The sequence below is a fragment of the Oculina patagonica genome, chromosome 5 (assembly GCF_052425735.1).
Source record: "Oculina patagonica isolate OP01 chromosome 5, crgOcupat, whole genome shotgun sequence".
Lineage (NCBI taxonomy): Eukaryota > Metazoa > Cnidaria > Anthozoa > Scleractinia > Oculinidae > Oculina > Oculina patagonica.
In genome coordinates, this window is record NC_135762.1 from 26,758,323 (window position 1) to 26,785,711 (window position 27,389).

Consider the following 27,389-nt stretch of genomic DNA (forward strand, 5'->3'; position numbering starts at 1 on the left):
AAAAAGTAAATGCAGTAATAATCAAGTTTGAGCAAGCCTAAAAAAATTGTGACAATGTTTAATAATACTGAAAATAACTTTTCAGACAAGCATTAAATTTTTTTCTGTTTTTAAAATTCAAATGTTCAGTTACTATACTATTATTAGCAAGCAATAAATTGAATTTTAAATAAACGCCTCACTCGAATCACGAAAAATTTAATAAACACCGCGGCGTTTAATCAATTATATACAGCAACACTTAAAGATTTCTTCTGACAACGTAAATTGAAATAGTTGTTCTTTCTACAGATTAAGTCCTCCAGAATGGGCATGCAGACATTTTAAACTATCCGCCGTTACCCACCAACATTACCTTCTTACAGTGTTGTCGCTATAACAATTAGGCATGCGCAGTCGCATCATCTTCGGACCTTGATACGCTCGAGGTTATTTCCAGAATATTTAATTATGCTGAAGTTTTCTGACGATTTGATGAACATCTCCGAAGATTTTCTTTTGGTCGGCCTTTTCTTTAAAACCCTCTTGCAATGCATCGTTCCATAATGATCGAATCAGGACAACAAAATAAATGTAAACAAGGATGAAATTATTTAAATCAAATCAATTCGGTGTTTATTCGCCCCAATAACCATGTTCAGATACAACAGTACACAATGACATTGAACAAATGCATCAATTCACACTTGTCAACTCCTCGTCTCTACGTTCTTCTTGATGCTTTAAGCTACAAGGAAGCAAACAAGAAACAAGGTTAGTATTCAGTGTTGAGGCATGGTTTTATAAGTATAGTCTCGGGAGTATAGGGTTGTAGTGTGTACCTTTTCTTAAATACACAAAACTGAATATAGTGAGAGCACTTAACCCTTTGTTAAAGCTAATGAAGTCTGGCCTTGCTTTCTTATTATTACATTACAATAGTTTGCATTTGTTAAAGTAGAAGAAATGTTTTCAGTTTTGGTGGTATTCTACATATCAGATAGACACAAGTAATAGATGTGTGCATGTTGAGGTTTAATTTAATCCTTGGTTCAAATTTTATTATTTTCCTTTGTGTTGGGGTATGGTAATGTATGATAATGAGTTTAAAACAAAGGAAATTAAAATAAATTTGAACCAAGGATAAATTGAACCACGACATACACACATTCAACTAACAAGCATGAGAGAATGATCGAGCGCGAATTTGCAGCAAAAATCACTTTGTTGTGAAAAGGCGAGAGCGGAGACCATTGTAAAATAACACTGTCGCAATACAATTATAGTAAATCATAGCAGAAATTAAATAATCGTGATTTGCTGTACTTTGCCCACAAGAAATCTTAGATCAAGCCAAGTTCCATTTTCGCTTCCGATAATGTATGTAACCAAGGCCTATCAACCTTCACTTAAGGCTCTAAAAGAGCTTGCCTAAAATGGCTCCGAGACTCGGAGCGAAAAAAACAAAAATCCCACACATTGAGGCTAGAGGGCGATTTGGTAATTTTTCTTCTTTTGGCCCGCAGAGTTATCAAGCCAGAATAATCCAATAGAACAACTTGTTTACTTTCAAAAGTTACATTCATTAAAGGTCATTGCCCCAAAAAGGAACTGAACGTATATTTTCAACCAAACTTTGACTACTGGATGATTACCTTGAGGGAACTTAAATTTTGAATATTCGTTTAGGAGCAAGAAGATCTTGTATATACCTTATAACAGGACGTTTTCTTGTCATTTTCATGTTGCGCTTTATAAATTAAAATAATACAGCCATAAAGTGCGTCTGTTCGAAATATTTTAATTCAAGGCCCTTAAAAAAACCTAAATGACGGGTTTACATACCCTTTCATATACCTAACCTTGTGAAATCCCTACCCTTTTATATACCTGAAGCCTGAAAAAGGTACCCCTTTCGGGCGGAGCCTCCCCGTATAGGTCATTATATGGAGTACCCCCCCCCCCCCCGGGCCTTAATAATTCCCATGCGAGTACTGGCAAAGCACATCTTTTCAGTGATAATTAATTTAGAAACATAGAAATTGATCTGTTTTCATTTTGGAGAAAGAATGTGTCGGTGATCGCTAAACGCAAATTTTGAGAAAAAATGATAGGTCGCCAAACTCGTTTACGGGAAACGACGAATTGTTTCTCTCGCGGACTAAGCCGCATAGAAAAAAGTCGCTATTTTGTTTATGTGTACGCGCTAATCACCGTAAAAATCGGCGCAGTTTGAATGCGCAATGCAATACAGGGCAATGACCTTAATTTCACGTTTGTTGTACCTGTCGAGGCTCCAGCATTTACTGTTACGTTATCCTCTGTACACTGTTGGTTATCCATGCAAAATTGATGAGGCATATTGTTCATTAAGGAAATAAAATTCTTTCTTATGGCGCTCTGGACGCTGGGGTCATTTGCTTCACCATTAAAGTAATAGTTGGGATTCATGCGGGGGTAGCTCCCTCGGACTGCAAAAAAATAAATAAAATAAACAGCTAAGTTATGAATACTTATACCTAAATCTACCGATTAATTTGTGCGACCTTTCATTGGACAAAAAACCATCACGTGGTAGACTTATAATTTTCTACAATTTTAATGAAGTTTTGTTTCCTGTGTTGTTTTGTGACTATCCTGAAAACAAGCTTCAACAGCTAAAAAAACTGTTATTAAAACGATATCAATTCGGCTCATCATGTTCATTTGTATTACCTCATGTAAAGTGATACGGCCCTAATCTCCCAGAGGAGAGATAAGATTAAGAAGAAAGAAGGAAAGTGACATGAGGTGTCCTACTCTTAAATTAAAACGCTTTTGCTTTCGACGACCAATTTTTTTTTTTTTTTTGGTGGCGACCAGTTTACAAAGGAGGTCGCCTTGGAGCTTGCATTGGAGCACTGGTAATAATAAACTTACCAGAGCAGTCAGGCCATGGCGGTGGTGTCCCATATGGGAAAGCAAACCATTGTCCGCTACCACATAAATATACCATTCCGGGATAGGAGGCAAAGTCAAACCCGCTTTTGCACATCGCAACACAGGTTTGGTGCCAAGCAGCTTTGAAGCAAGCCAGAGCTCCGTTTATGGGGGCCGCGTACGACTTGCAAGTTTTTACTGTAAAAAAGTGTAAATTAGCGTAAGTTATTTGGTTACAACGAGTTTTTTTTAATATCAATGTCGAGTTTGTGACACAGGTGCAATAATTTTTATATATTTTTTAAGATTAAGCAGACAAAGAGAAACCAAAACGGGTTACTGTCCCATCGTATTAATGTGCTAAACGACATGAACCTGTGTACACAAACGTTAATATAACGCAAACTGAATCACGAGTTATGAATATACCTGAATGTCAAGGTTCATAACTCACTTTAAAGCAAGCCAAAGGCAAAACCCAAAGCATACAGAAAACATTGCATCGAATTAGAATTTTCATAAAGAAAAAGAAGCAGACAAAACACGCGCAACAAACACTACACTAAAGTCGTAAAGTATCAGCACAGTCTTTTGAATAAATCAGCTCTATTAAGCTTCACTAGATGCCAGTATAACAATTTCATTTAAGTTTGAAACGCTTTTTCTATTTTTAATGTGAATTCTTAAAGGTTTAATTTTTAAATGTCTATTTGTTTAGTCATAATACTTTCGTGCGACTAACTAACGTTCGATTTTATTACTTGTTTAGAGGTTTGGCCGATTTTTTTAGCCTTATAAATTTTTATTGAATCCAAAAAAGCGAGTAATTATTGTAAACGTTATTCTTCTTATTCTAAACTCTGTACGTACCTTTAAGAATTATCCTAAAATTGCATGTTGCTTCATTTCCAGCCGCATCTACCGCCTTAGCTTGTACCTCATGAGTGCCAGGAACGGAGAACATCTCCCCTGGATGCCGGTTGGAATAAAATGTTGGCAGCTCGCCAGAGTTGTCCACAGCTTCAGGCCAGTCCCACGTGACACGAATAAGGTCCATCGTGATATCATTTATGGTGATGTCGTCTGGGCAATACGTGAACACTGGTGGCTCTTGGTCTAAAACGGAAATTATATACTACTTATTAACCGAGAGTGAGGTCATTACAGGGGAATCTCAGACCGAGGCCTTGATGTATTGACCGAGCGACAGCGAGGTCATGCATCAAGGTCGAGGTCTGAGATTCCCCTGTAATAACCGAACGTACGACGTTAATAAGCTATTTACTATATGACCTTTAAGCGCTATTCTAAAGAAGAGTATAATCAAGGGAAAAAACACTGGGGGTAAAACTCGCTCTCGCTCACTGTGGCTCTCTTCGTCGCTCATACTAAAGAAGTATCGGTATGCTTATATTTTTCTTTCAGTTATTGAAAAGATAGTTTTATTTTGTCGGAAATTTTTGTTGTTTTTGACCCCTCGCTAGTAGCTTTTACTCACAACTCAAAAAACCGTCGAGCCCAGAAAATTTTTTTATAATGCCCGGTCATTACAAGAAAATAATGCCCGCTCAGCAGCTAATCAGAGCGCGCGTGCTATTGTAGCCATATAATAATACATGGTAAAATAATATAAGTTGTATGGTCTATATATAGCAAGTGGGCATTACATCAGAGGTTTTTTAATTTTAAATCACTCTTAAAAAGAGTTGTATTGTCTCTATTTTAAATCACATTAATTATTTTCAGCCTGAGGTTACAAATTGCTGTTTTAAAAGTATTTCATTCTGCAAAGGAAATTTTCCAAAATGATTTGTATGTTTTAAATTCTTAGTCATTTTTTCGATTTTTTTAGGGGTTGAGGTAAATTTAGTTCACAGTGATTCATTTGAAATTACTTAAAATGTACATAGGTGTACATGTTCAAGTTTTTAAAAGTTTAGGAATTCCTTACTAGTACTATATTGTTGTTTGGGATGGTCCTTATAATTTTATATTTAAGATTATCATAGGGATTTTAAAAATAGACATGTCAGTCCTTAAGGACTTCTGCAATAGATTAATATGTCTTACTTAATTTGAGCTTACTTACTTTGGAAACTGAAGTAAAATAAATTGATAATTTTGAAATATTAGCAAATATACAATATTATTTTTATTCAAGCTCCTTGTCCAAGCTTTTTGCAAAAAGCTTGAACAAGGAGCTTGAATAAAAATAATATTGTATATTTGCCAATATTTCAAAATTATTTAAAATCCTGCATGTCAGAATCAAGGAACCGTTGTTGTAGGGGGTGGGGGAGAAGAGTGACCGCCGTAGGGAGGGGTTCATTAAAAGTATCAGTTAGAATCATGTTGTAGAATGGGCTGTTGCTAAAAAGAGGTGAAGATAAATCTGCAATCTAAACTGAAGCACCTTCTTCATGGTTTTATGTCTTAGACAGCTTACTAAAAGATTGTGCATTCAGCGTATAGGCCTACTCTGGGACCCAAAGTCGCCGTAACTTTGGGCGCCTTTATGCGACTTTAGGCAATTTTAGGCGATTTTAGCTTATTTTGTCCAAAATTACGGGCGATTTTGGGCGATTTGAGGCGATTTTGGGCGACTTTAGGCGACTTTGGGCGATTTGGGGCGACTTTAGGCAATTTTAGGTGACCTTTTAGGCAGTTTTAGGTAACCGACCTAAGTACAGTTTTAGTTTTACATAGTTTACTATTAATATATAAACTATATACAACGGATTTAAAGCGACTTAGAGCGATTTTAGGCGACTTTGGGCGACTTTAGGCGATTTTGGGCGACTTTGGGCGATTTTGGGTCTCGGAGTAGGCCTGCGTATATTAGATTTGAGCTTACTTACCTTTAACTTCAACCGTAAAGTGGCACGTAGCCTCGTTCCCGACCTTATCTTTTGCAGTGACTTTAATAAGAGTCTGACCAAGGGGAAGTTCTTGTCCAGACTCGTGACTTGATCGGACCTGGATCAATGCATTTGGATCCGCATCAACTGAATTGTCGGTCACTTGAACGCTCCATACGATGCTTGATGTTGGCTTTCCTTTCGAAGTGTCTGTTAGAAGGTTGTCCGGGCACTCCAACATTGGAGGTTGAATGTCTAGACATTGATTGGTGTAAAGAGAAATTGAGGAAATTGAGGGGTATATCCTTATATACTTATGCCAGTTGCAGTTAATCTTCCTACACCTAATTGGAATGAGGTTGTCATGGAAAAAAGTTATATTGTTACAGCATAAAAGAGTGCCACAAAGTGTGCAAATAAAAACTTATGAGTTATGAAACTACGCTAATATAATAATAATAATAATAATAATAATAATAATAATAATTTATTTCTAGTGCATTACATTAAAAATCTCAATGCCCTTACAAGTAAATAAAATAACAATAGGATAAAATACTAAATTCTTAAAATCTAAAGTTCATTAAAAATACTAAAATTCATAAAAAATACTGAAGTTCATTATAAAATACTAAAATTCATTAAAAAAGAAAAATACTAAAGATCATTATTGAATAAAAACGTTTTAAGCTTAGTTTTAAAAGTGTAAACCGATGGAGCACTTCTCACATCAAGTGGGAGACTGTTCCACAATGTTGGCGCGCAAGATGAAAAAGCGCACCCACCGTAATTCTTGGTCTTAAAGACTGGTCTCTGCAGTCGCAGGTGATCATTGTTTGAATAAAGACACCTAATCGGTAGATGAATATTAATACGTTCCGCCAAGTAATTACTGGGTGCTAAATCATTTAAAACTTAAAAAGTTAAAAGTAAAATCTTAAAAATTATACGCTTGCGCACGGGCAACCAGTGAAGCTGACGGAGGATTGGGCTGATGCGATCTACTCTCCTTGTTCTCGAGATTTCTTTATCAGGGAGACCATACAAGAGACTGTTACAGTAGTCCAGTTATTCCTATTTCCTTTTTTTCTTTCTATGACAACTTTATTGCAATTACACGTAGTGTATCTTTTCATGCATGGTAAACGAACTTTGATTTTGTTGCTTTCATTCAAATCGGAAGTTGCTTGAGCAAAATGACAAAAAGCCAAATTTTAATCGAAAATAGATGCACAGATCTTTGCTTTGTATATTACCACCAGAAAAATCTCTCCAAGAAGGTATGCAAAGTGTTCAGTGTTTCTCGGTTTAATCCTGGCCAAAGGTTGCGTTACACTATCAGTGTCCAGATCGTTGAATTATAAAATATCGTGCAATTTTACGCGGCATTAGTGCAAACTGAAGTTGCACAGACTGGTACATCCGTTTTGACTGTATATCGGGCGATCTTTGCTGACGCTATGGTTTACATTTTGCCTCATTAACATATAACTCCATATTAAGTTTATAAAAGTTTATAGAGGTTATGAAACTTAATAATCGACGAAACTGTCAGGTTTTTACGTGTAATATTGGAGGAGATATAAAGTGAAATGGCAACTTGGATAAAGTGAAAGTAAATGAAGAAGCGTTATCAAGTTGAATACTCGGAAGAAAGATTTTCCGAGTTCCCCCAACGGGAGTCGAACCCATGACCTTCGAATTCCAGAATACCGGTTGGACGCTCCAATCACTGAGCTATGGGAGACTCGTGGTCTTAAACGAAAATTATGACGTGGTAAAAGAAAATAAGTTGTTTGAACTATAGCAAGTGAGAGCAACATCACAGGTTTAAAAACACTCCTTAAAAAGAGTTTTACTGACTCTCTTTTAAATCACATTTATTATTTTCATCCTGAGGTTACAAATTACTCATTTTGTAACCAACAAAAATCTGGCCCCAATAACAGGTTGGCCCGATTTAAGAGGTTTTTAAATAAGGATATGACTGAATAAGCTTTCGTTTGGTCCAAAATAAAGCGGCCAAAAAGACAACGTCGTCTGGGCAATACGTGAGCACTGGTGGCTCTTGGTCTTAAACGAAAATTATGACATGGTAAAAGAAAATAAGTTGTTTGAACTATAGCAAGTGAGAGCAACATCAGAGGTTTAAAAATACTCCTTAAAAAGAGTTGTACTGACTCTTTTTTTATAAAATCACATTAATTATTTTCATCCTGAGGTTACAAATTACTCATTTTGTAACCAACAAAAATCTGGCCCCAATAACAGGTTGGCCCGATTTAAGAGGTTTTTTTAATATGAATAAGACTGACTAAGCTTTCGTTTGGTCCAAAATAAAGCGGCCGAAAAAAAATGTCGTCTGGGCAATACGTAAACACTGGTGGCTCTTGGTCTTAAACGAAAATTATGACGTGGTAAAAGAAAATAAATTGTTTGAACTATAGCAAGTGAGAGCAACATCAGAAGAGGTTAACATCAAAGGTTACTTAAGGGAAAAAATCACATGTTCAAAACAAACGCAATCAATTTTGCACATTAACGCAAATGGAAGACGACATATCGAGATATTTGCATTATCACCGAAAAACGTACCTGACTTTTTGATGTTCTAAAAGAACTTAAAGATAACAGTAGTTTTAAACCATATCTTTTCTGGTCAGATGCCGACTTTAACTGCCTTAAACGGCAAAGACCTTTATTATTTTATCAAAAGGCAATTCAGTGCGTTCTCGCGATTGAAACACCAAAAGTCTTATTTCTATTGCTGAGTTTCGCAATCTGTATAATCAGGCCTCTTTCAAATATGGAAACCCTAACCCTAACCTAGCGTACAATCCTGTTATGGATTGATAAAACAAATAATAATTTCAACATGGTACATCAACTACAAATTTTGTTCGTGTTTACCTGTATTTTTTCATACTTTTATATTGATGCATGTGTATTAATTGTCGTTAGCTTCGAAGCGGTTTTAAGCGGTAGGATTTAATAACAAACAGAAGCTAACTCACTTGTTAGAAGCGAGTAGTTTTTCGCGAAAAGCGATAATATTTACAACACAAGAAAAAAATCTTATGGATACATTAATTACAAATACGAATCAGTTTCATAACTTACCTTTGCAGGGCGAGCCAGCATACCCTATAGGGCAGCTCTGCGAAGCTGAAACAAAACTTGTTAAAATTACGAAGCAATATGCTGTTAGCATCGCGACTCTGTACACCATTTCTAAGCTTTAACTTCAGTGAGGTATGTTGTTAGGCCTCCGGATCAATTAGCAATGTAACTTGCCTAATTTTGCTGATCAATTGTGATTTTTCTTATTTGTTAACCTTGTCTGTCAGTTCATTTTTGAGACATTCGATATCATTGCATTTAAATTACAATCGCAAACGAGGACAGGTGTTAAAACATTTTATGGGGCGCTAGACCGAAATTGAAGGCTGATTAAGCAAATAAGCTATGTTCGTTAAATGTTTGTGATTTGTGAAGAAATATATATTACATTTTATTACGCCTAAACTAGCTGTAACAGTCACTTCGCCAAGTGTTAATCGCTTTTATACCCACAAAACGTTAGTACATTAGTTTTAAGAGTATTTGTCAATGTATATATAAATTATAAATTCACAGGAGAAAGTCCACCATATTTCATGACTTATATTAAAGATTTTTTGTTTATAGAGCATGTGTAAACAATTTAGAGGTTCATTAGAGAAATATTTTCCTGATTAATAGCATATATTATTATGTATAGTTTATTCGAAAAGGACAAAGCGCATTGCAAATTGAAAAGGACTGAACATTTTAACCCCATGTCATTTTTTTTTAATTTATTGTGCTGTTTATAAAAAGTAAACATTTTCAGTTCTCGTCCCCGAGGTAAAGAAAACGAACTTATACGGAAATTTTTGGACATGTTTGCGAAGTTTTCCGAATATTTTGTGGTTTTCAAGGAGTTCAATAAATAAATGAAAACGGATAACTTGAGCATAACATTTATTGAGCAAATGCATCACGTTTATGTTGCAGTATCATTACAACAAATTCTTGTTGTTCTGTTTAATCATTTCTACGTTCTCTTTGATCAAAGTGCTTCAACCTGCAGAAAGCAAACAAGAAAATAAACAATTAGGATTAGTTATGACATGGTTAATATATAGCAACACAACTCTCTCTCATATCTTTTGGATTTGACTCGCTTTTTACCCAGTTTTCGGTAGACAATTTTGAAGTTGTTGTTCACTTTGTTGTAGAATGTTTAATTCTGTATCTAGTAGGTAGGCAAATATTCCCGTTTAGTGGCATTACTTAAATCAGATGAACCCAACAGTCTGCAAAAAATTAGAATCGATCATCATGGGCGCATTTGGAAAGTCCAGGGAGACATAGACCTCGCGTCCACTAACCTGTTCCAGGCTCTCGGTTGCTGGAGGCGTGCAAAAAAGCGGGCGCGCGAGCGAGGGAAAAACAGGGGAGACTAAGTTCTCTTTCGTTTTTCCCTCGCTTTGTTCGCTCACCCCTTACTACCAAAAGCCTGGAACAAGCTACGGGCCCACACGTAAAGTTTATGTCTTTTAATGCACTTTTTTTTTCGTTTACCCCTTTTGTCCACACGTGAACGACATAAATGTGTCTGTAAACGTATATTTTCATAAATGCTTTCCAAAGTGGATAAATTCGTAAACGATAACCCTGACAAGTTTTTGGCATCCCTGTCATAACTTCCCATTACTATTATATTGATGGAAAAACAGGATAATCGAGCGAGGTTAGCCGGACAATTTATAAAATTTTCAACTGATTTATGGTGTTTTGAAACGTTTGTACCTGTAAAGGCTCCTGCAAACACCTGTGCCGTATCCTTATTGCATTCTGCAGGTTTGTACAGGCAAAAGAAAGGAGGGACATATTGACTTGTCATCAAGGATATGAAATTCGTCTTGATGGTGTCTTGAACGTTGGGATCATTGGCATCTCCATTAAAGAAAATATAGGGAATTCCTGATGATTTCAGCGAAGACTGCGGGCTCACTTGATCTGCCAAGAAAAGGCAACAACGTAAACATCCAATTTATGCCATTCCAATTAAGGTGGCTGGTATCGGTTTTTAGCATTTTAAAGCTGTTATACTTTGACGGATCAGTTCTACAAATCTTTATCATTTGATGCTACAATAATGGCATCAAATAAATGCCCAACGATTGGTTTACGTAATTTTATTGACGTCACTGTTTACCATAACAACCGTATTACCTGTTTAAAACACCCTTAATCTGAAACTGCTTGGCTTTGTAGAAGTTTTTTAAACTTTGCAAAAAGTTGTATCTTAAGTTATGTTTAATAAATGAGCAGCAGTGTTTTATCAAGTTTAAAACACAAGGTGCAGCCGAGTGTTTTAGACTTGATAAAACACGAACTACGAATTTATTAAACGGCTTAAAAATCTTCTGATGTAGATCAACTCATTCTTGCACTAATATTTAGATTTGGGGTTATTTTGGCCTAGAAAATTGGACGTAAAGTTTAGCCGTGTCTTTATGAGATATAAAGGCACTCATTAAACATTAATTTCTTTTGTATTTTCTTTATGAATTATTAATGAGTTTTTTAACATGTTGATCAATGTTTAATAATAAAAAATAGGGCCCCAATGGGTCCATGTGTTTTGCTGCTAGAGCAAAGTCTTAGGGAACATGTTGATGAAAGACAAGTGAGTCGAGATTGAAATCCAACGTCTTTTATTGTCTGTCACTTGTGTGCAGGTTAATAATTGCACTATATTGTAGTCACTTTGTGTTAATTCAATCCTGATAATTTTACTGATCAAAATTCAGAAATTATAAATAATCGCACGCGCACCGGCGTACAACAACAGAAAGACGGCGTTGAACGTAACGCAAAGTTCATTTTGAAAGCGAAAGTTTACAAATAATTATTATCATTCGTCAGTCATCCCTTCACGCATGAACACTCGTCGAATTTCAGTGTCTTCACAACAAGATCGGAAGATCGATAAGGACCAATTTTTGATTCTGCGAAAGTTCGTTTTCTTAAAGTTTTAGAAATTTGTGAAGTTGGAGGATTCACTGAGGACTGCGTAGCCGAAGATGCAGTGGCTCGCTGGACATCAAATTCTATTTTTCACGGCGTTTAATTAATCTTCACAAAATAAACATGTGGCGCCAGCGCGTCTGGCAGTCAAAAATTCATTTTTCAAAAAACTTTCCCTTTCCAGCTATTTTAGCGGGGCTTATACTATAGTACCTACCTGTCAGTCGTAGAAAAGCTGAAATTTAAGGATGAACTGTTTATTAAATGAAGACCGTATTATTTTTTAATAACTAGTAAACAAACTGGTCGCCACGCATTTAAACACGAACTGACGAATGTTGCATCTGATGCAGTGAATCTGGTGAATGAGAACTTCCTTTAATATTTCTTTGTTTTCGACGGTGTGAACCACTGAATAAGTTTCTTTCCCATTGTGATGTTACTAGTATTAATTCGTTTCTAGCTGTCTTTTATATAGCTCGAATACAGCTACAATTAGCGGTGCAGCCTACCAGCATGGTATATTCCTTTCCAGCTGTCTTTGCGTGACAAGTTACACGTTCATACATTTTATTTTAAAATATGAAGTTCAGAGTTAATACAGTACTAGTATGCTGTAGACAGTGTAGACAAGGTGAGGGTAAGTTTATTTTCAAAGCGAAAGTTTACAAACTGTGCACTAACCGGTCCTTTGGAGAAAATATTTATGACCTTCGGCGAGGTTCCAAGTCTTCGCTCTTTTCGTAAATGATGAAAACTGCAGAATAATTTTCTCATAAAACTGGAGTGGTCGCGCCACAGTTTGTTTTCTTTCCCAATGCGATATACTTTTAAATCGGTTTTCTGTTTTCCAACGTGTCCAACGTGGTTTGCGTTCGAATACTTTGGCCCGTAACTTCGAATGCGATCAGCGCTACGGTTCATTGGTTTCGATTTTGTTTGTTCATGGATTTGATTGACATCGGTAGTTCAGATTTCTCCTCTGTTACGGCACTTACACCTTACGGCACTTACGGCACAAACTTCAGCTCTCAATGTGTTTTGCTTGCAGCCATTGCGGCTGCAGCAAAACACAAAAATGGGGGTCTCCGAACCCGTTTTTGAGTTATAAGCACTTAAAGCCGAAATTAAGGGCGTTTTAACAAGTCATATTGTTGCTATGGTAACCAGGGACGTCAATAATATTATTAAAACGTATTTTTTCAGTCATTGGCCGAATTATTTAATACCATTATTGAAGCAGCAACGGAAAAAAATTGTTGTACTGACCCGTCAAGGTATACGAACTGGAAGTGGTGAAAACCGATACCAGTCACCTTAAATGAGGCCTATTATCACATCATTTACTATTTTTTCATTATAACTTTATTTATAGTAACGATTATAATAATAATAATAATAATAAAAATAATAATAATAATAATAATAATAATAACAATAATAATAAACATTAAAAAATTAAAAAAGGGCAATAAAGAGGTTGACATTCACTACTGACAGCCCAGTAGTTTATAAAAGGGCCCTCCCAAACAACTGCAAACCTGGCTTAAAGCTAGAGTAAATTAATTTTTTCGATAACACTTGCACACCACGTGCACACCATGTTCAGTTCAAAAATTTTAACGTTTTTTCTTTTTACGAGTGACAAAACCTTTTTAATTACCAACTGCTCGTTATCTCGATTATAGGAACTCAACATTTTAAATGTTTTACTGCAAATGGAGTCATACTATTTATGTATATAAACTTCTCACAACCTATTTTGCTTATTCATTCATTTGTTTTTATGCTATATTCACATATGTTTACTTAAAAGAAATGTAATTTTTTTCTCGTACAGGTTGTTAAATTTTGATGGTTGTAGCTCTTTGCCGCACTTCTAATTATAATTATAATGTGCAATATCAGTTGCCGATCCTAGGTAACTAACAGAAAAAAACCTGCTTACTGAAAAACGGCAACTTTTCACGCCTCATTTTTCAAAAAAAAATGCAAAACCCTGGAACATAATCTGTAATGTCGTCCCTCATGACAAATTTTTTAGTCTAGGTATGTTTAAAAAATTTCTGCTCGCCACTTATTTTACTCTACTGCATTTTACTCTACTGCAGGACACTACTTATGATATTGACATGCCCTGCACCTGGTTCCTCTCCCGTAACTGCCCTTGCCACCGCTCTTAATTTTATCTGACTGATTTTACTTGTACCCGACAGTAAACTATTAGTAATTAATAAGATGTATTGTAATTTTATTAAATTTTAGAATTTTAATTAGATTTTAGGGTTGCGCCTCGCATGGAATACTTTCCCCGTTCGCGCAATCCCATTTGGTCTTTTAATTATACTATTAATTAACTATATATGTATACAAAATTTAACACAAATTTGAGACCAATAAAGTTGACATGTTTCAAATAAGGAGCTTACCAGAGCAGTCAGGCCACGGAAGCTGTGACTGAGATGCTAAATTCGGCGACGACCAAAAATGCCATTGTCCCGCAGAACAATAATACAGCAGTTGAGGATTGAAGACAAAGTCGTACGCGTCATTGCACATCACAGCACAAGCAGGGTCCCCGCCGATGTAATTACATGCCAGAGCCCCGTTTTTAGGGGGCGGGTACATAGGACAAGCTTTTTCTGTTGACAAAAAAAAGAAACCACATAGCTGACTTTGTCACAAATTTACAATTAAAGTTTATTATCCAGCTTTATTCATAGAGGTTGAAAAGAAGGGGGATTTAAAGGAGTTACAACACCACGTTTGTCTTAGCGATATGAGCATGGCACTTTCAAGTTCACGTTTATTTTTAAGAAGGCTCGATGTAGTTTTTTTAGCCCTAGGGTGGTTGTTTTGAAAATGAAAATTATCTAGGAAGCCAATGATCGATTTTACCGAAAGACACCATAATGATCAAATATGACCACTTATTTACAAAGGTTACCATAGCAACGATTGTCGTTTTCCGAGTCTTTTTTTTCAAACAAGCCTGATTTTCTCGAAATCTAGATTGACTTTTGGTATTCATATTTTGATATGTTTAAGTATAGTAGATTGACTGGCTGTTGTGGAAATTAATTTTTAGAAAAATCTGTAAGAGATTTTTCAAGAAAATCAAGAATAAAGTTTTCAGAAATATCTCGTTTTAATATGAAATAAGAGCTTTTAAATTGTTTCGTAGCATATGTGCGCAGTTAATCGAAATTAGATATCTCGTTATTGTAGCCATTCGCAGAGTTCGTTTTCTTTTAAAATACTTACACAATCAAAACCATAAACCAAGAGCGAGAGAGTTTCGCTTTTATTTGCTACAAAAAGTTACAAAAAAATTTATTCTTGATTATTTTAAAACGCTCTTACGGATTTTTTTCTACAATTTCGTCTACAGGTTGTCAATCTTCTATATTTTATTAGTATAAATCTTCTAGCGTTCTATCACGAATGCTGTTCTCTGATTGGCTACGCTACTTACTATCTATTCTGTTGTAGTAAGTGAGTAGCGAAACAGCGTGCAGTTGTCAACAGAATGGCCGCCGCGTTTTCACTTTTTAAATTATTCGTGTAGAAGGACTTGGATAATTTACTTTTCGAGGCAATTTCGGAGAAGATAAAGACTGTAACGAAATATGTATTAAAGATTTTAGGCGGTAAGAAAGCATTTATTATTCATTAACGCTTTAAAAGCGGACAATTTGATAATTTTATAATCGTTCACGTTTTCTACATTTAAAACAACTTAACGTCCAAAGGACCTTTGTAAGTCAGTATACCTTTCAGTTGTCATTTTACAATGAAAATCTTGGCTTTTCGTTCAATTTCGAGAAAATGACGATTTAAATCCTTTACAGTTTTTTATAAAAACAATTAGACTACTTGTATTTTCTATGAGCGATGGTCAACGAGGCGCATCGCTTATAGAAAACTGTGACTCTTACAATCCGGGACCTGTTGTTTATTCCTTTCACGCTTGCCTCTCTGTGCTACCGTGCTTTTTATTTTTCCTCCTTCCCTTCGACTTTCCATTTCCGCTTCCAACTCACTAAATAGCGGTCGCATATCTCCATCTCTTATTAGCGAGTCTAAAAGGGACTGTCGCGAATAGTATGCTATTAGCCAACTTTATAATTCAACATGCGGGCATTTACGTACGCTCAACGCACTTAAAGAAGAAACGCCTTTTTATTACTTTTTACGCGACGGTGGAAATTTGCCTACGTATCTTTTTTACGCACATTTTCCTTAAAGGCCCGGTAATACGGGCAACATTTTTGTTCAACTTGTCTCGCAACATTGTTGCATTGCAAGTTGAACGAGTTGTTGCCCGTATTACTACCGCGCGCTCAACTTGGCTCGCAACAAATTTCAGTGTTCCAAGTTGAAAAAAATTGTTGCAAAAAGTAGAACTCGGTTCTACTTTGTGCAACATGTTGCTGCAACCTGCAACACTGAAATTTGTTGCGAGACAAGTTGAGCGCGCGGTAGTAATACGGGCAACAACTCGTTCAACTTGCAATGCAACAATGTTGCGAGACAGGTTGAACAAAAATGTTGCCCGTATTACCGGGCCTTAAAGGTGTATTTCCACTGACGCATAATTTTTACGCGCGTAAAAATTTAGAGGCAATGTATGAACGACTTGCGTTAACGTGTATGCAAGTCGTTCATACATTGTCTCTAAATTTTTTCACGCACGTAAACGCACCTTCAGTCTAATTGTTCATTATCAATCACATTTCCAAACAATTTCAACAACCTTCAATGGCGTCAAAATTAAATACTCTGCTATTCGCCTACTCTTTAACTCTGTAAGCGAAAATTCTTATGCGTTCGCAGGTTCAAGCACAATCTCCCATGCTCGATGTTTTTTTTTTGAAAAGCATGCAAAAAAAATCAGCTGTCCTGAAATTTTTTAGTTGTTTCGTTTAACACCCTTTCCGTTGACTTCAACACGGCAATGTTGCGCCACAAAAAAATGCTTCTTGTTTGATGAAAAATTTTATCTTTGTACTCGCCAAATGTGAGAGCACTTTTTAAATTTATCAATTGAACACTAATGTTTAAGAGCTGTACATTTATACTCGTCAATTTTATACTATCATTCGACTTTGAGCTAGCCAAAATACGGATTAAAGTTAAGTTCATGAAAATGTACAACTTGTTGAAATAAGTTTGTCATATTAAAACGAAAAATGAAAAAAGCCAAATAGGAATTAATTATCTTAATCTTTATTGCTAGCAGCATTTACAGAAACTCGATCATGAGTTTATAACTGTGCACATACTAATCGTCTTTGAAGATAAATTGATTAATCATTAACGTGAATTTTAAGGCTTTTTAGGCCGTTTCTTTGGGACGAATTTTAAACATATCTTTGTAATGCAAAATTTTGAAATTTTGTTTAATTTTAAATTTCTATTTGTCTTTTTTAATTTTTACTTTTTTCTATGACAATTAGGTGTAATTAGGTGTAAATAAGATATATACAGACTGAAATTATCTGAAAATTTTCGTTATTGTAAGATAGTTAAAACCTTGAAATTGATTGACCCCACGTTAACGTTGATTATAGAATTCCGAGCAGATTTGCATTTTTGTTTTAAAATACGCAGCGGTTTGTAGAACATAGTTACTTACTTTTTAGAGTGATTCTAAAGCTACAGGTTGCTGCATTTCCAGCCGCATCTGTCGCCGTATAAATCACTTCAGATGTACTAGGAACAGCGAAGAGGTCTTCCGAGCGTCTGTTGGAGATAACTGATGGCGCCACACCTGAATTATCCGTGACTCTAGGCTCCTGCCAGTAAACTCTCATTTCAACTGTTGTACTATTATCCATTACGATATCGTTTGGACAGTACGTGAACACTGGTGACTCTTGGTCTAAAACAAAAATTATGACATGGTAGACGAATATTAGTTGTATGATCAACACTGGCAGACTGACCTGCTGACTGACTGACTGACAGACTTAGAGTAGCTAAGAGTCCTAGTGTTGAAGGCATCAAGCCCTCTGCCTGATAGGGCATGTTTTGAAAAACCACAACGAAAGTTTTCACTTTGATATAATTATGATTGTATTGTTCAATTATCTACTGCATTAGTGAAATATTCGTTTGCTCCTTTCATCAACTCTGACAGGTTTTAGGCATTATTACCATCATATTGGTAGAAAAAACGGATAATCGAGCTCAGCCGGACTTTTTAATTCCCCACTGATAAATGGTGTTTTGAAAAGTTTGTTTTACCTATAAAGGCTCCTGCAAACATCTGTGCCGTATCCTTATTGCATTTTGCAGGTTGAGACAGGCAAAAGGGAGGAGGGATAAGTCCAGAATTCATCAAGGATATGAAATTCGTCTTGATGGCGTCTTGGACTTTAGGATCATTTGCATCACCATTAAAGAAAAAATAGAGGATTCCTGATGATTTCAGCGAAGACGGCGAGCTCACCTGATCTGCCAAAACAAATCAACAACGTAAATACATATTTCATGTCATTCCAACTAAATGATGTCAACTATTTTATCATTTACTGATATCAACTATTTATTTCCTTTTCATTGAAACGTTATTAACAGAGCAATTACAGTAAACTTCCGCCTTGCGGACACCTCGTAGGCTATTACGAACAGCCTGTTACTACGGACAGGAGTTGAAGCCCTGGGCCGGGTTGTTCAAAGTACGGTTAAGCTAATCCAGGATTAGCGTGAATTTTGATATCAGTTTTTCAACGTTCAGTGAGGTTTTTCTGTTAATATTCTCTGTCGTCCAGTTTTGAAGTCGACTAATCTCAAACTCCACAAAACATAAGCAATAAAAACACTTTTATACAAGAGAAATTGAACCCTCGATCAACTTTTAATCCTGGCTTAGTGTTAATCAGCTTTCGAACAACCCGGCCCAGGCGAATAAGAATTACTGAAAATAACTCCCGCTACTACTCCCTTTCTCTATTGCGGACACCAAATTGTGGTTCCAAAGGTGTCCGTTATAGTGAGAGTTGACTGTAATAAGAGGGTCTCAATGGGGTGGTGGCTTTTACGGTTAACGGTTAAAATATTGGCTTTTTTTCGGGTAACGGTTAATTTATTTCCATTACGGTTAACAGAATTTTAAAATTAATTTCCATTGTTTTTAAAGTTAAAAATTAATTCCCATTTTTGAAAACATATTTTAGGTCTAAGGACCATTCTGGGATGATAACGTGATCTAGTCTTTTTTATTTGTTATTACTGGCCGATTTTTTTACGGTTAACATAATTTACGGCTAAAGGTTAAAATTTTCCAATCTTTACGCCTAACGCCTAAATTTTCGGCCTTTTTACCGCTAACGGTTAACCCCATTGAGACCCTCTAATAATAATAATAATAATGATGATGATGATGATACTGAATAATAATAATAATAATAATAATAATAATAATAATAATAGATAGTAAAAAATATAAAATATATAAAAGCCCTTCCAAATAACTACAAACCTAAAGCAAGAGTAAAATTAATTGAATGTTTAATTAATACGTGCACACTGTAAAGTTAAAAGTTTTCGCTTTTTTACGAGAGTGAAAAAATCATTTTAATTGCCATTTTTGTTATCTCGAATTTTAAGAAGTCAACATTTAAAATGTTATACTGCAAATGGATTCATGATATTTAACAATTATTCGCCGAAGGCGAAGTGATTATTTAACAATTATTCCATGAGTCCGCGTTGGATATGAGGTGGTAAATAGCCAACGAGGCGCGAAGCGCCGAGTTGGCTATAACGACTCGTTTCCAACAAGGGCGAATGGAATAATTGTTTTATTAAATTCTTCTCAAATTAAAATCGAATGGACATTTCATTTTGATGTAAACGAAGTGATAGTACGAGGAGGCGCGAAAATTTCTGGCGCGGCGTTCACTTCTTGAGTTGAATGAAACATACGAGGAAAGCGAGCAAGAGAGTTTTCTTCAGAAGATTTTCCTCAAACAATCCCCTCTAAAGTCGTCTAAATATCATGGAAATTGTGACAACAGTTAAGATTTACGAGAAGATCCGAAGCAAAACCTTTTCTGGAAACTACAAGTCTTGTGCAAGTCGAACGAAGCAAGTGTTTACATTGTACTTCTTTACGGCTCCACGGCTGTCATCAAGACTGCTATATTATTTGAAGCGAAATTGAGCTCAAAGTGGAACAGGTTTATTAAAGTATGAAAGGACAAAACCAAGATTGAAAGGTAACAAACTTTACTGAAGTGCTGAGCCTAGTTTTATGACGTACACTGAATGAAACTGTGTCAGTTTGCCGTTCTTTCGTAAATTATTTGCTGCTAGCTTTAATTTTCTACTTTATTCACTCACTCTTGCTGTGCGTTCAGTTTAAAAGTATTATTAATTACACTTTTCGCATCTATCCTTTTGTTTTGCGTAGTTTAATTTACTATGGCATTTCTTTGGTTTTTGTAGGCACCGCTAATTATTTCTTGTTCATAAAGCTCGCCAAATTTCTGAAATTTGCTGTTCAAAACCATTTTGATGGAACTGTCGCTTCCCGTAGAAAAAATTTAGTTTGGCAACAGTAACGCAATCATTTTCCAAATAAGGTCAAACTAAGGTATACGAGCTGACATCCGGGATTGAGTGAGCCAATCAGAATGCTAGAAATGCAATATCCGTGGCTGAAAATTTAATAATGTTGAATAATCCCCGAGACGAAGTCGAGGGGATTATTCAACAATAATCACGGAGCCTGAGGTGAATAATTGTTTTAGTATAATTTTAAGAGGTGATCATCAAGAATTGCAAAATAACGATAGCAAACAAGAAAACAGCAAACACAAGTGCTCACTTGCAGACGGTGTAAACCAGTTTAAATCATCGATTGCAATCAGAATTATTTAGTTAAAGCAATAAACGGAACAAAACAAACACCATGAGAAAGATAGATGTCCGGTACCTTTGTACGATTGTTGATAACTTCTAAGCGAATGTGCGAATCCTCTCGAAAATGAGTAGCTCCGGTGAGAAGAGAACTAAATAATGTTTGCTCAATCGATCCGACTGAGTTTCTCATCGATCCCAGAAACGATCATTTCTAATGCCTTGAGAACCATCTCTTGAAATATTTCAGGCCAAAAGCCTTGGTAGTCACTTTTCAAAATTCCCAACGTTTTAAAAATCCATGTCTTGGACTGTTTTCTTTCAAATTAAAGAAATTTTCATTCAGCAAAAGCGGCCATGTTTTCTTGCCTGGATGTCAAAGGTGGCATGGCTAAGTAACCAAGCCTTCAAAGCTATAATCACCTCGCGCGGGGTGAATATAACCTCATAGTGTAAGAATGGTGGATAGAAAATTTATGGGCAAGCGGTACAGCAATCACATTGAACTGCAAATCATCGCTTTTGTTGAAAAGAAATGTTCAAGTTTGTTTTAAAGTTGCTTTGTAGTGCCGTTTTCAGTCAAACGGAAATCTTCGAATAAGTGCCGCAACGGGACTGCGGCGCTTATTAACTTTTTTGACTCAAATGCGGCGCTTATTCAAGGGTTTGCTTCATGATTCGGGTGCGGCGCTTATTCGAGTAAATACGGTATTGTTGAATAATCCCCGAGACGTAAAAATGTCATTCAGCAAACACCGCTATGTTTACTTGCCTGGAAGGCAAAGTTGCCATGGCTTAGTAGCCAAGCCTTGAAATGCTATATTCACCGCCTAGCGCGGTGGATATTTAAGCAATAGACCGCGCTTTCTAGGGCTTTACTGGCGTAATAAAACCACGCAGGATGTTGGGAGAACACGAGAAAAGCTTGTAAGTCTCGGGGATTATTCAACAATTTTAAAGTTCTTTGACGTGGAAAACTAGCAAATTGTGGCCGGAGTCATTCTCATTCATTCGGAGCTTCTCGACCAATCAGAATGTTTCATTCTTGTAAATCACTGCTGAAAATTATACTTATTAACCAGGCGCAGCCGGTTCATAATCTGGCCGACGTTTTCCTTTTCGTTTTCCTATCGTTCCAGACCCACGTGGCCAAGTCGGTTTCTTGGTCGCGGTTACTGTTTAGTGTAAAATGAATATTTTTGTGTTATTGGAGTGTTTTACCGGAAGAAAGGACTGAATAATCACATTGAGAGACCGAAGTTCGCTTGGACATGTCCAAGTTATTTATAATGAAACCACTACGTCAGACCTACGCGATCTCCCGCCTGTAATGATCATTCACCTATTCAATATTAACTATTACGCTGCTCTCTGTTTTTGTAAAATAGTTTTTGTGTGTTATTTAAGCGTTTGGCTCGGAGCGAGTGCAAGTCGTACAATTAACCGGAAACGTGCTGACTATTGTTTTCTAAATACAGTATTCCACGTTTTGTTTTGAGTTTATTTTGGGAATCGAAACGAAAATTGCAAGCCCGGCATGGGATACACGTCATCGTACCAGGGAAATTACCTGCTGAATCGTGCAGTCAGGTATCACCCGACTTCTTATCGCTGATAGCTGTGTTTTCGAGCAAAATAGCAGTTTAACTTCAACAACTTGGTTTTTAAGCTTCTTTAATTTTTACCGGAATCATTTTTTACCTTTCAAGTGGTTTGAGTGTGTTTTATTTAAGATTCGGAACAAAATAAACATTTGCATGCGTTATTCAGCTCACGCACACTCCGTGACTCACGCAAACACGACTTGTGTGTTTCTCAAGTGACTGCTTTTCTAAAGATTTTTTACACTGTGGCGCCGTGCCAAAGAACTAAAAGAAGTGACCAAACATTAATCGTCCGGTTTTAAACTGCTTGAAGTTTCTTGTTATGTATATAAGTTCTCGCGACTTATTCGTAGCCTGTATTTATTATTTTCATTTTGTTTATTCATTTATTTTTTTGTGTTCGACCGAGGAGAACGCTTAATATTCGATGCCATTCGATTTCACGGTTTGATGCCATTTTGGACTAACTGTCTGGCACAGATGGCCTTTATATCATGTGAGAAAACATTAGAAAGCAGTAAATTGCGTGACGGCAACGTCAACAATGACGTTAAGCCGAAAAGACTGCGCGCAATCTTATTAAGCAATTAATTGTGCCATCACCACTTAGTAAAAGGTAATTTACGCCGAAAGTATAAATAGGGCAACAAACGATTCGATATATTGAGTGTAACCAATTTGTAAGTTTTCGACAGTTTTAGTTCATTCGTTGTTCATTTTCACAAACAGACCCCAAATATCAAGAGCATATGAAAACATAATAAATTATCGTACTTGCCACTTCATATGATAACCTAAAAGAAATACAATTTGTTATCGTGCAGGTTGTTAAATCGCAAGTTCTTAAATTGCAATTTAAGTTCAGTTGTTCATTCTTGGTAAGTAACAGAAGTAATGAGCTTACTTGAACAGTCAGGCCACGGAAGCTGTGACGAATGCGAAATTCCCGGCTGCGAATAAAAACTCCATTGTCCAGAATTACAATAATATAGCATTGGAGGATTGAAGTCAAAGTCGTACGCGCCTTTGCACATCACAGCACAAGTAGGGTCCCCGCCGAGGTAATTACAAGCCAGAGCCCCGTTTTTAGGGGGCGGGTACATAGGACAAGCTTTTTCTGTTGACAAAAAAAAGAAACCGCATAATTGATTTTGTCATAACATTTACAATTAAAGTTTTTTATCCAGCATTATTCATAGAGGTTGAAAAGTAGGGGGCATTTAAAGGAGTTGATTATTCTAAAAGGTTATTCTAAAAGGTTAGTCTCCATTCAATATACAGATTTTGACTTGTTCACACAAGCAGTATTTAAAAAGCATTATCATAATACTCGCAATTTCCACAATTTTTATTGTAAATTTGGTGTCTGGTAATGGCGAGTAAATAATGATATAAGCAAAACAAGTATGCTTAAAAGCCTGGGTAGACGTCATACTCATTAACATATTGGAAAAATAAACCTTCATAACTTAAAAACGCAACATTGAGATGAAGAAATATTTGACCATTCAACTCTCTAACTCATGTACAATCAATTTTGAAAGTATTGTTTCGGGGGTTAGGTGCACTTTAATTGTTTTAACAAAAAAATTTAAATTAAAAATAAAAATTATCAATCACATTTCCAAACATTAAAATTAAATACTCTGTCACGCCCTTTTTTTCTATAAGAAATATTTGTGCATATTCTTAGATTATAACGTCTGACGCTTCATATAATAAGTATAATATTGTACTTTACAAATTTTAACACACAAAATCTAGGCTCCAGGTTAATTCTTAAAATATTCTTAAAATTTTGCAAGTCTTAGCCTCCATACTCTTAAAAAAAATCAAATTCTTATATAAAAACAAGAGTGTATTTGCTTTATTCTCATTTCTGTGGGCGGACATCTGAATGTGTTCGCAGGATTTTGCACAATCTTCCATGCCCAATGTATTTGTCAAAGGCCTGCAGAAATATTCAGCCGTCCCGAATTTTTCCTAGTTGCTTCGTGTACACACTTGCACACTTGCGTTCACCACGTCAAAATGTTTTGTTTGATCGAAATTTTTCGAAAACTCCTTGTTCTCGCCAAATGTGAGAGCACTTTGTAAACTCATCAATTGAACACTTATACATGAACTATACATTAATACTCGTCAATTTTACTTTGTGCTAGCCAAGTACTGATTTATAAAGTTCATGACAATATACTCCTCATAAACTGCAATAAGGTTGTCGCATTAAAAAGAAAAATGAAAAAAGCCAAATAGGAATAAACTAGCTTAATCAGCAGCATTTACAGAAACTCAGGAACTTTATAACTGTACACATATATATCGCGTTGGAAACTAATTAAAAACGTTTGTTTTGAGGGCATTTCTTCGGGAAAATTGAAACCTCTCTTTGTAATGCATGTCTTTTTACTTTTTGTTTTTTTTTTCTATGACAACGTTATTACGCACAAAATTTTCATTATTGTAAGATAGTTAAAACCTTGAAATTGATTTCCTCCACGTTGGCTATACAATTCAAAGCAGATTTGCATTTTTGTTTAACAATACGTGTCGGTTTTTTAGAACATAGTTACTTACTTTTTAGAGTGATTTTGAAGCTACAGGTTGCTGTATTTCCAGCCGCATCTGTCGCCATATAAATCACTTCCGACGTACTAGGAACAGCGAAGAGGCCTCCCGAGCGTCTGTTGGAGATAATTGATGGCGCCACACCTGAATTGTCTGTAGCTGTAGGCTCCTGCCAGGTAACACGTACTTCAAGACATGTAAGGTCATCTTTCACGAAGTCCTTTGGGCAATACGTAAACACTGGTGCCTCGTGGTCTAAAACATAAATTTCGGAGTTAGAAAATAGTTAGAAAATGTGATAAACAGCTTATATTGTCTTACTTTAAAGGAGTTAGGTTGCAACTGGGACGAAAATTCTATTCCCTTCTCCTGCCATACCCCCAATTTATTTTTGGTTATTTTCTATTTATTAAGTTTTCATCTTTGTAGCTATTTCTTATCATTGTAACTGCTGTGGCGAATGCACTAAACTAGACTAAACTAAGTTCATCTTAGAGTGATTCATACTGCGCAGTTTTATCAACACCGAATAAACAAAAAACGTTGCACGTCCTCAAATTTCAGCCTTGTGTACTATCTTATCACGTTTTTTAATTTTGTATTTATACACGTCCTCGCCTTTCGGAAAGTAGCTTTCTCAATAAAAAAGTTATGTTCGCTTAACTCTGTCTAAAAAACTTTTATTTAAAAATGGTGAAACTTATGTTAGGAGTACACTTTGTCTGTGGCGATCGGTAGACTTAATTTTACTAGAATGATTCATCCGATTTAAGTTTTAAAACAATAAATTTTCGGTGGTCTCTGTCCACCTTCATCGGAGTAAAATGAGTTCGTTTCAACATTAGCACGCGATAGGCATATTTGAATACGCCATCCAATCTTCAATTTCTTAACAGTGGAGTGTAAGCGCGCATTTGATTTTTTTTTTCGTTAACCGCGTTGGAATCCATCGTAGAGTGCCACGACTCTAGGAACAGTCTCTTGGTGTAACTTGAAATTCCTCGTTCAAGGATCACGGCGTGGCATTTCTTGGGTGGATGTCATGCTCAGCTGATTCCGCGTGCTGTTTAATTGCCGACTCTCCATCAAAAGCGCGACCGGGATCGTGTTCGGCTCGGCGTGATGAAGGTGGAAAGAGGCCACCGAAAATTTAGTGTTTTAAAACTTGAATCGGATGAATCATTCTAGTAAACATAATATGTTAGGAGTGCTTTGAAATTCTGTAAGAATTGTTAGAATTAAAAATTTCAAATATAAATGTAAGTATAATTGTATGTGTTAGCTCTTCTTACCGAAGATATTAAACTCCATTTATATTTTGCCTCTCTAAATGATTTTCTTACCTACTACTGCAGCCTGAGTCACAACTGTGATGAGAAAAACATTCAAAATGAAATAATGAACAATCATCTTGTAGCCGTTGTGTTAAGCTGAAGTGGAGAGAGATTTGCGTCCTGTGATGAAGAAATATCGTATATTAAGATTTTTGGGCATGGCTTCAAGACTATTTTACCAGCTGTAAATTGAATTATCATATACTCATTAACAGTTTTTGACGGAAAAAATCAATTAGTATATTTGCATTCCTTCTGATTTACCTAAACTTTTGCTGTGACTGTTTCTACATCAAAATAGATCGTATCGCTAAGATAACTGTAAGAAAAGGCCAGGCATTTGATGTGTCATATATATTCAGAAATTGTTTCGTGTTGCATTGCAGTATATATTTGTGTGGTAACTGAGACCCATTCGACACCACTTCAATGCAGCCACTTTAGATTTGGACATCTTATCGTAACGTGCATACTGCAGACTGTATTGAATGATAACATTCTTTCGTTTTTTTGTTAGGGTGCCTAAATTTTCGCGTTTAATTTTGAAATAATTTGCTAATCAAGTAAACGCTATAACCAATATTATAATAAACTTCCAAAATTTGATGACAGCTACGTTCTTCATAATATAAATTCAATACATTGTCAAACATTGCCAAGGTTCAGTTTTAGCAGCTGTTGAGATTTATGGACATGACGAGCAAATAAGGAAAATAAATCGTCACATAGACGTTTTTTGGTGAATTCATTATTATCAATTGTTATCTTGTACACTCTTTTTTTTCTATAAGAATATATTTTATAAAAATAGCGAGGTAAATATTTGCGAAATTTTAAAAATATTTTCAGAATAAACCAGAGGCTGAGTTTTTAAAAAGAAAATAATTCTGTGTTGAAAATGTGTAAATACATTACAATTATTGTTATATGTTTTCAACTAAACCGTTAAAATTCATTAAAATTCTTCCTTTCTCTAAATGACAAAACTAGCTAAAGAACATCAAAAGCAGCACTAGCCGTATATTTAATGCTAGTAACATTTCTGCAAGAAGTTATACACTTGTAATTGTTACCCCAATACATTCTAAAACGGAAATTTCAACGCTGTAATCTAAGAATATTAACAACAATATTTCAGTCTAAAATAACAATATTCTTATATAAAAAAGAGTGTAGTTTATATTTACAAGAAAACCTTTTGC

At 35.7% G+C, this 27,389-nt stretch overlaps 2 protein-coding genes across 2 annotated transcripts; both read right to left on the reverse strand.

The window, feature by feature from the left end:
• Window positions 1-589: 589 nt before the first annotated feature.
• LOC144653583 (sushi, von Willebrand factor type A, EGF and pentraxin domain-containing protein 1-like) lies at window positions 590-9,150 on the reverse strand. Its single transcript, XM_078513619.1, has 6 exons — window positions 8,877-9,150; window positions 5,757-6,011; window positions 3,769-4,014; window positions 2,899-3,096; window positions 2,254-2,450; window positions 590-720 (listed from the first exon to the last, which is right to left on the reverse strand). Exons 1-6 carry the CDS (start codon window positions 8,983-8,985, stop codon window positions 676-678), a joined length of 1,050 nt encoding a protein of 349 aa, XP_078369745.1. The 5' UTR covers window positions 8,986-9,150; the 3' UTR covers window positions 590-675.
• A 524-nt stretch (window positions 9,151-9,674) lies between these two features.
• LOC144653565 (sushi, von Willebrand factor type A, EGF and pentraxin domain-containing protein 1-like) lies at window positions 9,675-26,308 on the reverse strand. Its single transcript, XM_078513599.1, has 8 exons — window positions 26,197-26,308; window positions 24,863-25,108; window positions 23,190-23,402; window positions 18,063-18,272; window positions 17,452-17,697; window positions 14,243-14,455; window positions 10,590-10,799; window positions 9,675-9,861 (listed from the first exon to the last, which is right to left on the reverse strand). The coding sequence occupies exons 1-8, from the start codon at window positions 26,261-26,263 to the stop codon at window positions 9,857-9,859; spliced, it is 1,410 nt and encodes a 469-aa protein (XP_078369725.1). The 5' UTR covers window positions 26,264-26,308; the 3' UTR covers window positions 9,675-9,856.
• Between the last annotated feature and the right edge of the window lie 1,081 nt (window positions 26,309-27,389).

Excerpts from the sequence above, each read along its gene's own strand:
- LOC144653583 (XM_078513619.1), bottom strand. The coding sequence starts at position 8,985 with ATGGTGTACAGAGTCGCGATGCTAACAGCATATTGCTTCGTAATTTTA. Across the intron at positions 4,015-5,756 it reads CTTTACGGTTGAAGTTAAAG|ACCAAGAGCCACCAGTGTTC; the intron begins GTAAGTAAGCTC and ends TTTCCGTTTTAG. Across the intron at positions 2,451-2,898 it reads GCCATGGCCTGACTGCTCTG|TCCGAGGGAGCTACCCCCGC; the intron begins GTAAGTTTATTA and ends ATTTTTTTGCAG.
- LOC144653565 (XM_078513599.1), bottom strand. The coding sequence starts at position 26,263 with ATGATTGTTCATTATTTCATTTTGAATGTTTTTCTCATCACAGTTGTG. Across the intron at positions 18,273-23,189 it reads TCCGTGGCCTGACTGTTCAA|ATCAGGTGAGCTCGCCGTCT; the intron begins GTAAGCTCATTA and ends TTGTTTTGGCAG. Across the intron at positions 10,800-14,242 it reads TCCGTGGCCTGACTGCTCTG|ATCAAGTGAGCCCGCAGTCT; the intron begins GTAAGCTCCTTA and ends TTTTCTTGGCAG.